Source organism: Eurypyga helias, unplaced genomic scaffold (genome assembly GCF_000690775.1).
Source record: "Eurypyga helias isolate BGI_N326 unplaced genomic scaffold, ASM69077v1 scaffold14966, whole genome shotgun sequence".
In the NCBI taxonomy this organism is placed as follows: Eukaryota; Metazoa; Chordata; class Aves; order Eurypygiformes; family Eurypygidae; genus Eurypyga; species Eurypyga helias.
The window spans coordinates 62,766-73,994 of NW_010258648.1; the positions used below are offsets into that span (position 1 = coordinate 62,766).

At 50.5% G+C, this 11,229-nt stretch overlaps 2 protein-coding genes across 2 annotated transcripts in view; one reads left to right on the forward strand and one right to left on the reverse strand.

The window, feature by feature from the left end:
- The window catches only part of STAG1 (stromal antigen 1), a gene marked incomplete at its 5' end in the record, with an annotated part of 63,993 nt that extends 60,191 nt beyond the window's left edge, over window positions 1–3,802 (forward strand). Inside the window, 4 exons of the mRNA XM_010154426.1 lie at window positions 1,050–1,160; window positions 2,067–2,181; window positions 3,006–3,086; window positions 3,182–3,802. Coding sequence (XP_010152728.1) covers window positions 1,050–1,160; window positions 2,067–2,181; window positions 3,006–3,086; window positions 3,182–3,205 — 331 coding nt within the window. The remainder of the gene's footprint in view (window positions 1–1,049; window positions 1,161–2,066; window positions 2,182–3,005; window positions 3,087–3,181) is intronic.
- A 4,135-nt stretch (window positions 3,803–7,937) lies between these two features.
- The window catches only part of PCCB (propionyl CoA carboxylase, beta polypeptide), a 22,441-nt gene continuing 19,149 nt past the window's right edge, over window positions 7,938–11,229 (reverse strand). The window contains exons 11-14 of the mRNA XM_010154425.1: window positions 10,627–10,727; window positions 9,420–9,518; window positions 9,105–9,198; window positions 7,938–8,079 (exon numbers count right to left, since the gene is read on the reverse strand). Coding sequence (XP_010152727.1) covers window positions 7,958–8,079; window positions 9,105–9,198; window positions 9,420–9,518; window positions 10,627–10,727 — 416 coding nt within the window. The 3' untranslated portion in view covers window positions 7,938–7,957. The remainder of the gene's footprint in view (window positions 8,080–9,104; window positions 9,199–9,419; window positions 9,519–10,626; window positions 10,728–11,229) is intronic.

The window sequence follows — 11,229 nt, forward strand, 5'->3', positions numbered from 1 at the left end:
TGCCGTAAAATTTTTCTACTTTCAGGAAGAACAGAACAAAGAAACCCGCTGAAGCGGTCAGACTTTGACCCTCTGAGCTCACCTAGCGCCAAGCTAAATCTCGCTCTGTGAACACGGGGTTAGTCACAGGAAGTGGGGCAGGTTCCAGTCAGTGTTACTCCCCAGCCTGACAAGCAGGCGCTGCCTGAAGCTGTGGGAGGACCGTCCCCTTTTCCTCACCCCAGGCTCAAACCTCTGTTCCTCCTCTCGCAGAGGAGCGCTGCGAGCAGAGAGCTGCTGAGCAGGGGCAGAGCGCGTCGCTCTCCGGGTACAGTCAGAGAGCCGGATTCCACAGGGAGGTTCCCAGCGTGAGCTGACAGCGGAGGATCCTGTCCTTTCAGCCCGGAGCTAGCTGCCACATGTACTGCCTGCGGGTCCGCTCGGAGAGCTCAACCATGGAATAGATTCAGGGCAGGCAGTCGCTGGACAAACGGGGTTAATCACGTCTGGAAGACTAATCTGTTCTAGGTGGTTCTCACGCGGGCTGTCCCAGCTCATTACGTCAGTCTTACGAGTCAGTCTTGCTGTCTACTGCTGGATTTAGCTGGTAGTAAGTACAGCCCTTGAGGCACGCACGCGTGAGAAGCTGCTGGACGCTGAAGTTGATCAGGGTGTATATTTAAAAGCAATTTGCTCTTCGTGTTGTGTGACACCTTTGTTTTAAACATCCGTCCTTGCTCCTACTTGCCCGACGTGAGACAGTGCAGTAGGATTTAACGAAACAAACAGTAGAAGTGCTCCCACTTCAGGAGCCTGTCACTAATGACTGAGCGACGCCGGCGTTTCATGTGGCTGCACTTCTTACACGGGTCATGGATTTTTTCTGTGCACGCACAGTGAGAGGAGACAGGTTGTGGAAGGGAATCCAGAATCCGTGTACAGCGATGGATGTGGTTGAAATGTCTTCATCTGAAGCACAGCCAGACACGGGACTCGAGGAGATCGATCCTGTCCCAAACCAACCAGCATTGTCGGTGTTCTCAGTCTTAATGCTGCTTTATGTTTGTTAGTCCCCAGATGCAGATATCGTGGCTGGGCCAACAGAAGCTGGAAGACTTAAATCGAAAGGACAGGACAGGAATGAACTACATGAAAGGGAGAACTGGTGTAAGGCATGCAGTGTAAGTGTTCGCAGCACCCTCCTCCTGATGGGAACCGCTGTGGTTGACAGCGCCACCTTTTACGTGTTACCTCCCCTGGGCGTTGCAGGTGCTTTCTGTGACACTTGGACTCATGAATGAAGGCAGAGGAACAGCTCTGTAATGTTGGAACGGACACCGGGGCACGGGCCTCCCGCCCAGCGTCCGGCCTCTGTCCGGGCCGTAAGCAGGTGCCCAGTGGACAGGGCAGGCAGACGTGGCACAATTCCCCGGTTCCGCTCTCTGCACCCTCAACTGTTCCCATTTCAGGGTGTTTCCATGATTTGTCTGTTAAATAATTCCCCATCAGCTCTTCCAAGCTGTTGTCCGGTCTTGCTGCGAACCCGCTCACGCTTCCTGCAGCTGCATCACCTTTTGCCACGGCATCGCGCTGAGCAGCTGACGGGAGGGAACAGCCGTGGGTGACTGCTGAGGCGGCTCTGGTGTCGATCCGACCGAGTCTTTCAGCACATCCTTCAGGGTGGGGGCCAGAGTCTCCAATGAGATCAAGTCCTTACGGTCCTAGAAGCTGGGCTTGGATTCCCAGGGATTTACTAGTGATCCTGGCAAACAGCGTAACTCCTTTTTGGAAAAGGGCAAGCAAACGCATCGAGGTTATTGCCCTTCTCTTGCTAGGGACAAACTTAATTCCTGTTTGTAATGATATTACACGGGACTTCCTGCCCCAGCGGCTGCAAGCGCCAGCTTTGGTCTTCTGTGAGCTTTGGTCCCCTTAACGGTACAGAAAACGTGCTGCCTTGACTCTCAGGTAGGGCTTTGTGTGAAGGCCTCCAGGGGTAGGATTTGTAGGTGCTTTTTGATGATGGAGATCATGGCTGGGAAATTTAAAGGCCTGGAAATGACTTTTCTTTGTCTCTGTTTAATCAGACGAGGTCTAATGGAGGATGATGCTGAGCCCATCTTTGAAGATGTGATGATGTCCTCGCGAGGTCAGCTAGAGGATATGAACGAAGAATTTGAGGACACAATGGTCATTGATCTGGTCAGTAAACCTTATTACAGTGGCAAGTACAGAATGGATGGAAGAGAATTTAAAAGGAATTGTAGAAGCAGAAAGAAAAAATCCCAAAATTCCGAGCCTGGTTTCCTGTTGTCTGGAGATTAAGGAGCGGAAGTGCTCCAAGTACTCCCTAGAACCTGCAACTGCAGACCGAGGGCCGATTCTTTCACAGAAACAGGGGGCGTTGCTCCGCACTTTTCCTCTCCCATACTCAGGTCTCGGGCAGCACCATCATGCAGCCAGGCCTTGTCAGCCCGGGAGAATCAGTTTAGCTCAGCGAATGTATCAGCCAGCCGAGGGCAGGGGCAGTGCTGGGGAGGGGACAGAGCCCAGACCCACTCGCCCCACCTGACTGAGCGTTACAGGGAGCCGCCTGCTCAGCCCCAGGATGCACAAACGGACTCTCTAGTCCCGTAACAATGCTTGATTCCGGGTGTTAGTTGACATCATGTCTGGAAGCAGCATCCTCTAAAGATACTCAGGGTGGTGTTGCCTTCCCTGTGCTGTTGTCACGGCTGAACCCTTCTGCCAGAGCCTCAAGCAAGGCCTTAGCTACGAGCACAGGCTTAGAATCCCTTTAGACTCCCTCAGCTTTTACTCCATTCCTTAGACAAAAGGGGAATTGAAGCAGTACCCTTCTCTCTCGGGACCCACATTGGTTTCGGAGCTTTTATGAAAACCCCTGCCAGACTTCTCCGTAAAGGAGCAGGGAAGCGCATCGGTACCCCCTGGCCGCAGGGTCACACGACTCGCTGACCCCCAGGTAACAGACACAATCTTCTGTAACGGCCAATTCCTCTTTTTAGCCACCTTCAAGAAACCGGCGGGAACGGGCTGAACTGAGGCCGGACTTCTTCGACTCCGCAGCTATCATTGAGGACGATTCAGTAAGGCTTCGCTCGTACTGCTCGCTCTTTTTCTGGGGTTCGTTGTGATTACCGTTGCACCTAACTGACTTCTGTCTTTTCGATCATGTCCCTAGGGATTCGGAATGCCTATGTTCTGAAGTCTGGTGAAGACATTTTACAAATTTGGAACTCTATTGTTTAGAGCTAGAGGCCTATATACTGTGATAGCTTGTATGAAAACCACATTTTTGATGTGATACGGTTTGATTTTTACCCAAATGATTGAGGTCAATCCCTTTCTGTAGTGACAGAAGGAAGAGGAACTCTTAATGACACAGGAATGTTGGCTAATCCAGTCACCTCAGAAGGGCTGACCTGAAAAATCATTTGTCTCCCTGTTCTTGACTGTCCTAATACAGATTTTTTTTTTTTTTTTCCTGGATGAGGAGGAGGTTTTAAATTGTTAAGACAGCTGTCGAAATAAACACTGTTCTACATATGTTTTCTGAAAACAACATTGGGTGAAAACAGAACTTTTTAACTTTATTTTTCTGCTGTACAATTTAAAACAGTTTTAACATTTGCCTTTTTATGTTTTAAAAGCTAGCCATTTTTATTAAACCTATGCCTATCAGCCATTGACTAGCAACGACGCTACGAGCAGGTCGTTCTGGCTACAGAAACGTGTTTTTGGACACACTGGATCTGATTAACCTTATGGTACGCTTATATCCTCTCGTAGGCATTGAGAAGAACACTCGTGTAGAGGAGGTTAGAATCCTAGTGACGTGCATCTCTGCCAAAAAATTTCAGATTCTGATATGATAAACCCAGATTTTATACTCTTGAGAAGATTTATTTTTATTTATAAGGGGACATAAAGTAAGAGATGTCCGTGAAGCCACTTTTCCAACAGATGCTGTGTAACATGCATTTTATATAGCACATGGGGACACAAAAACAGTAAATTTTCTATTGGTACTTGCTCTGTGCATTTTTAGCAACTTATACCAGCAAATAAAGTATTCTCAGTAAAACACACAAACGGTTCTCAAGTAATCACTTTGCTGTTTTTACTACCTACTTCAAGCCCTGCCAACCCGAGGTACATAAACAGCAACTTTCCTATTAAAAAAACCCCCGTCATTCAAGGGTGGGGGAAGGAATCACTTTAGCATACTAAAAGCAATTTTAACTGTACCATAAAAAAGTCTACTTTCCACGCCGTAAATACCCTTTTGCGCTATTTTTGTAAATTAATTTTGCCAGTTAGAAGTACTGTATGTGCTGCATAGAAATTTGTGCTTAGATGGTGAAGTTAAGCTTACAATGGAATACAGCTACATTTTCAGTGTTAACTGTGCATATTAAGAGTAATTCTTTGGGGAAAAAAGTATGATTTTTCAAAAAAGTTAAAAACATCCAAAAAAAAGAAAAAAAACCCCAACCCAAAAAACCCAAAACATTTTCAACTAATTCATTGTAACGAGATTTTTCAATGTCTTCAATAATTTGGAATCTCATTATGCTGCGATTTCATGACTCTGCCTCGTAGCCGCTACTTAGCTGAAACCGGCCTGATGTCCGAGGTGCTGAATCCACAACTTGCACTGAATCAGCCCCAGAACGTTCATCTCCCTTTCTGCTCTCACGTTAGCACCTGAGATCCAAAGCAGATTGACCCCCTTGGAGCACAGCAGTTTTAGAGGTGCTTTTTCTAGCAACCGCAAAATCATCACCCAGCTTTTCTCCTGCGAGGAGCTTACGGAGAAACGAACCGGCGTTACCGCCCGGCGCTTGAGGGGAAGAACCTGATGGTAGAAAGAAAGGGCTGAGGTTTGTTTCTTACAACACCTGCAGTCCTCAGCCATGGTGGCCAAAAACGCCGGACTAGGTTAATCCAGCCGTTCCTCAGCTGGCGGCTGGGTAACGCAGAAAGCCTGAGAATGAGCTGGAACTTTGCAAACCATGTTACCTCCCTCCCTCTTCCGCCAAACCCCCAGAGTCCGGGGTGGGCAGGAACGGCTGCATTAAGCTGTCGCCACGGTAATTCTGTGAGCAGAGTAGCATCATCAGTGCTGCCTGGTTTGAGTCACGTCTCAGACGAACCTTGTGCTTCACAGTCCTCTGTGTGGAAAACTGATTCCTAATTCAGCATTGTAGAATACTGTATGACAGACATTTATTCTCACGGTACCTGCAATGGGTTTCCAGTTCAGTTTGCAGTCAATAGGTTTTTGTATTATGAGTGTCTCCTTGATTGGTTTTGCTAGTAATTCTGTAAATTGTACATTTACAATATGAGGTTTTTTTTCCTTTTGTACAATTTAAAACTGATGCTTCACCTTTCATTTAATAAACTATTCAAAATCATGAGACGATGAGCACCCTCTTCACTGTAACTTCCTTTTAAATGCTCGTTTGGACCATCACATCCTGTCATCCCATTTATTAGCAGCCCCCGGAAACACTGGAAGGTGGTTCTCACGCAGTCCGGGCTGCACAGCCAGATTCCGCCCAGCAAACGAGAACGCTGACCCGTCTGTTTTCCTTGTCCCTCCGCTGCCGTGTGTTTTCAGCTGATCTGGGGGGTTTCACTGCGAGGTTGCTGTACATCTGGTAAGTCACCACGCGAGGTGGGAGAGTCGCAGTCTTAAAACTCAGAAGTTTGAACTGTCGCAAATTTTGAGATCAGATTGCACTCACCGGCCCCGCGCGCCTGAAGCGAACTGTGCCACGTGGGAAGAAGCGGAAGCGGCAGAGGCTTGCAAGGTCCAAAAGCTAAACGAGGTTCTACAGGTTCCTGCAACACAACATCCATGAGAGAGGCACTGGCGTTCTCCAACCCGTGAATTATCTCATCTCTGCAGCGCTAAAGGAAACGGACTTGTCATCTGGCCACTTCCTAAAGAAATCACCAGAGTCAGAAAAGCCACCAGGATGCAGCAGGTGAGGAACAGGGATAGGACCCAAGGGCTGAACTACGCTCCAGGCCTGCTCCCGAGACACACCCGCGCTGCATCTCCAACTGCTCCTAAGTTGTGCTCAACGCCCAACGCACGGTGTCACGCAGTAAGTAGCTTGTCACGCTCAAGGGCTGCTCCCTGCAGAAGTGACCTGACGGCTGGCTGTTGCTTCTGCAGGTGACTGGGATTCACGGGACCCTCGAGTAGCATGGCCAGAGCAGCTTTCTGCTGTGTTCCTGAGGCGCTGTGCTGGCGGAGCAACTGACTGCTGGGAAAGCGGGAGGACAGAAAAGCCAACGACGTGTGCTGGCCGGGGACTGAAGCGAGGAGGAAGTCTACAGGACTAACCAGGTTAGCAAACGGGCAAGGTGGTCCTTTGGTTTCTTTGTGACAGTGACAACTGTGTTTATCAGGTGCTCTCTCCTCCTGACTCTGGGCAGGCTGAAGAAACTCTGCCTATCGCTTCACCTAAGACAGCCTTTGCCTCTCAACTCGGGACAGCCACTCAGCTACTCGCCACCTTTGAAATAGCTCCTCTCCTCTGCCTACACCTTTTCTCAGAGTTAACGAAGCACTCGCTTCATGGCAGCGACCCCACTGTAACATTTCAGCTTGCCTGCCCACGTCCTTGCAGGCTCTGTTCCCTGGGGCACCTGCTCGGTGTCTCTGCTGAGACACAACCCGCAACATTCAGGCAGCTAGCTTAAACATGTTCGCAGCCAGGACAGACAGTTGTCTGGAACCCAAACGCAGTCCCTCTGGCTGTTACAGAAACCTGTGAGCTGGGACTCGAAACACTCCTGTACTGTGTTTTCAGGTAATTTTTAGTTGTTGCCTTTCCCCCCCCTCCAGGTACAGGCTCCCAGCTCCGTGTCTGCACTCACTACCTACCTGGGAAGGGATGCTACCTGGAACGTCGCCAGCTGGGGCAGATGCTGGGGAGTGAGCAGAAGCAGCTGCAGCGTGCAGGTAAGGCAGTTCTGTCTTGTAACTCCCTGCGTGCCGTTACTGACTGAGGTTACTTACAGCAGACGTTACGGGACTTCACGTGCTTGGCAGCTGCGTGCAGCACCGCTAAACGTGACGGGAGCTGTTACTCGCTGCCTGGGGCTGTAGTTAAACCGCAGCTTCTAAGGAGCGGAGCAAGCCCAGGGCTGATCTACCACCATGCTTCCTGGCAAATAATCACAGAGAAAATTAGGCTGGAAGGGGCCCCTGGAGGCCTCTATTTTAGCCCTCAGCTGAGGGAGGGGCGTTCCCCACACTCAGGGAGAAGATGGCCCACTGGACATGCTCTTTTTCCAGTCTGCCCTTCCAGAGGGGACCAGCTCCATTGCCTCTCCACCACACTGCCCCAGCCCAGAGGTCACAGATACCAACCCGAGAGCCAGTGCTGCACCAGCCAGCCTGTAAAAACTGCAACAGCAAACGGTCTAGCAGAGGAACAGAACGGCTTAATCCGAGAGCGGCAAAGCCTGCATCCCAGTGCACAGACATCCAAGCTCTGGGTCTTTCTCCCTGTAACAGCCTGTGTTGCAGGAAGTGGAGTCAGACTCCAGAGGTGGGCCCAAGGCTGGACTTCAGCTCCACGGGAGCCCGACCTCTCATCAGTGTGAGGTCACTGCAGCTCTGCCTGTCTGAGCCACCTCCAGGCCTACGGACTGAAGGAGCCAAGGCTGCGTTCGACCCTGAGCAGTCAGTAACGGCTCGCCTGCAGCAGGCACTGCACGTTGTGTGATTATTAACCCACCAAAAAGGGTTTCTAGAGATGAACTGGTGAGAGCCCCAATTAAATGAGATCGGTACTATGATTTATTGACAGTCATTAGCAAAATCAAAATGCAATTAAGTATTTCTGTTGCAAGGAGCCCTCCACTTAAACCGAGAGTACTTGTGTTCAGAACACGGCCACGTCTTCCAGCCTGGCCAAGCCCCTCCTCGTGCTCACAGGGGGATATTCGCATGTTTCTTCCAGGGACTGGACTGTGTTTTACTAGCCAGCACATCTAGGTCGTGGCAGATGCGCTGGCGGGTGGTGGAAGGTTGGATGATATCATCAACAAACCCTGCAAGAAAGCAAACAAACATCCCACACCAACCATGAAGTGTTTGCTCTCTGCCTTCTCTATCTCAGCCCTAACGTAGATGAGCAACATCAAAACGGTATTTGGAATAAACAGTTTACAAGATAACTTCAGAAAATAATGTAAAATAGCCTGCAAAGGAAACAGTCCCATGTCAACAGTTCTTAAATTAAAGAAGCAAATGTTTCTAATTTTTGCAAAAGTTAGCAAGCCAGACAACATTAAGGAGGTGGCCTTACTCACAGAGTACTGCACCTGTTACTGCGAAGTGTTAGACTTAACCTGCTACTATCAGTGTGATTTAAAGGTTCAGAGGCATTGAAGAGACATCCCTCGGCTCTGCGCGTGCAGGAGTCTGGGTTTTTCTGGCTCCAAGAGCAGGAAGAGAGAGGCTACAGCACAACCAGAGGGAGCAACACCGTACATGGTGGCTGCGGTGGAAAAGATCCTGGTGAAGCGCCTCAGCTCTGTGGCACTCTGAACGGCACTCAGTGAAGTCCGCAGCCACTCAGCAGCAAGCCAGTGTAACTGGATACAGCCCACGCTGAGGCTGGAGTCCACAGGACTGCCCTGTTAGAGCACGGTTAACGCATCAAAACCAGAGGGCACCTTCAGATGCAAGAACAGTGGGCAACTTTACTCCAAAGAGTCCTGGGGAGCATCACTGAATGGAACTAGACGCTGACCCTTTCTCAAGGCAACTGGCCTGCACGAAGGACTGTCAAAAAAGACAGTCAAAGCACCTGGCTGTTGAAGGAAAAGGCTGAGTTCTGAGATGCTTTCCAGTATCGACACAGGTGAAAGCATGCTCTGCACTGCAGGTCCCGCATCTTGCCAGTCTCTTTCCATCTGAAGACACATTCTGCATCTGGATGGGTTTTTCCCTGACACAAGCTACAGTCAAGCATCACCTTTCTGACTCCGATACAATCTTTACTCAACAGCTACAATTTATCTACGTGCAATGGCAGGCTCCAAAGGGGACACAGGGTGCATGACAACCATACCTCTCATGGCGGCAGGAAAGGGGTTTGCAAACTTATCCACGTATTCTGCCTCTGCATCGGCCTCTTTGCCTCTGAAAATGATCTGGACAGCACCCTAGAAAGAGCAAAGTCTGCAGGTCCGTGACGGTAATTCAGCCGTACGGAGGAAAGCTTGGCTGCCCTACCAGCCCCCTCCCCCACCGCAGTGTACAGATGTGTGTTCAGGGAAGCGGCTCTGGAGAAAACACCAGTTGCCTCCATCCTGCTGGGCCGCCCCCCAGCGCCGTGACGGGGCTGGCGGCTGCTGCAGACCCCTGAGAGTCAGCCTGGATTTACCTTTGCACCCATCACGGCCACCTCCGCAGTAGGCCAGGCGTAGTTTGCGTCTCCTCTTAAATGCTTTGAGCTCATCACGTCGTAGGCACCCCCGTAGGCCTGGAACGAAAACAGAGGGTTAGTAGGGTGAAGGGACCTCACAGCAGCAATATCCAACAAGCAAGTGGGGCTAAATTGTAGCTGTTTTGCTGCACACTCTACGACTAGGACCACCAAAGAGCAAGGGAGGGGGCTGTGGGTAACTAAGACTGCTCTTGACGGTAGGTCGAGAGGAATTGGCCTGGGTCAGGACCAGGAGGCCTCAACCTGCGCCCGCACACAGAGAAACCAGGCGGCATGTTTCTGCAATTTCCTGGCCAGGGAACGCAGTACTCGCACTCTGCAGCGCTCCGCTCTGGTACTGAAAGGGGTCCAGGCAGCAGTGACGAACAGATACTGCAGAACTGCAGAGCAAACTGCAGTCCAGTGCCTCTCAAGGCACCACCGACAGCTGCAGCACAGCTGCCAGCCTGGGAGGGAAAGGATGGTAACATTCAGAAGAATCGGAGAAGGCGAGGGGACAGGAAGAGGGAAAGGGTTTTTTTCTGAGATAAATCAGAAGCCTGTCAGAAAAACAAGCAGGAGGGGCAGACCAGCAAGCAAGAAGCTACACCTTTTAGGACCCGGAAGGAGCTTATGGCAGCATGGTGTCAGGTACCTTACAGGAAAAGGAAGAAAAGGGAGCAGACTGGAGCTGAAGTGCATGGAAGAAGGGAAACCAGGCGAGCACTGCATCTGCAGCCACAGCAGCAGCACAATGCAATCAGCACTAGGCTTGGGAGAGGAGCCGCGAGGTGGTGAGAACAGAGACAAGACGAGAAGGATCGGCAGTGGGCAGAGAGACGGCATGTCCTCAGCGAGGCAAGCTGGGTGATGCAGGACAGACCCCTGACCCAAGGCATTCCAGGGCAAAAGCAGGGAGCAGAAACACGGGATTTCAGGGGAGCACAGAGACAGCCGGAAGGACCGAACTGAGGTAACAGTCTGCGAATAGCAGAAAGGGCCTCTTGTAACCCGACGTGAAGGGGTGTTACCAGATGGGACAAACGGAGCTGTGACAAGGACAGAAAGCAGAAGTGGGGCAGAGGGACAAAGTATCACATAACTAAAACAGCTGCTAGTGAAAACGGGAACTCCAGAAGAACACCATGGAACTATGCCAACTTACCTTTCTGGTGATGACAGTAATTTTTGGCACAGTGGCTTCTGCAAAGGCAAACAGTAGTTTTGCTCCGTGACGTATGATTCCACCGTACTCCTGAGCTGTGCCTGCAAACGGCAAACACCTTTTTTCACTCCGGGGCATTCGCAAAAAGCCCGTATGCAGATGGGCAACTGTCACCATTACCAGCAGCAAACCTAACAACAACCCAAAGCCCTGTCAGTAGCCGGGAGAAGGTGATATCCAGGCACTATTCTCCATGAGAAGCTGAGCAACTCTCCGCCAAAAGCAGCGTGTATGTGTGTAGGTCACAGAACACACCACTCACCAGATGGTAGCTTCCTAGGAACAAATCACAGTTGCATCATTTTCCAGACTCCACGTGACTAGCAGTGAAAAAACACAACCCAGATTCAATTCCCCAGAAACCCACTCTGCCAACCCGTCTTTTTTCTAGACCATACTGAGAGGCAGCTTGGCTAGATCTGTTCTAGTCTGTCTTCAAGCCCAAGGTGATGGGCCTTAAAAGACAGCACGAATTCCTCCATGCGGATTCTGAATTCCTCCATTCGGATTCTGACAGCAGGTGGTTCTGGAGAACCGCAGGAA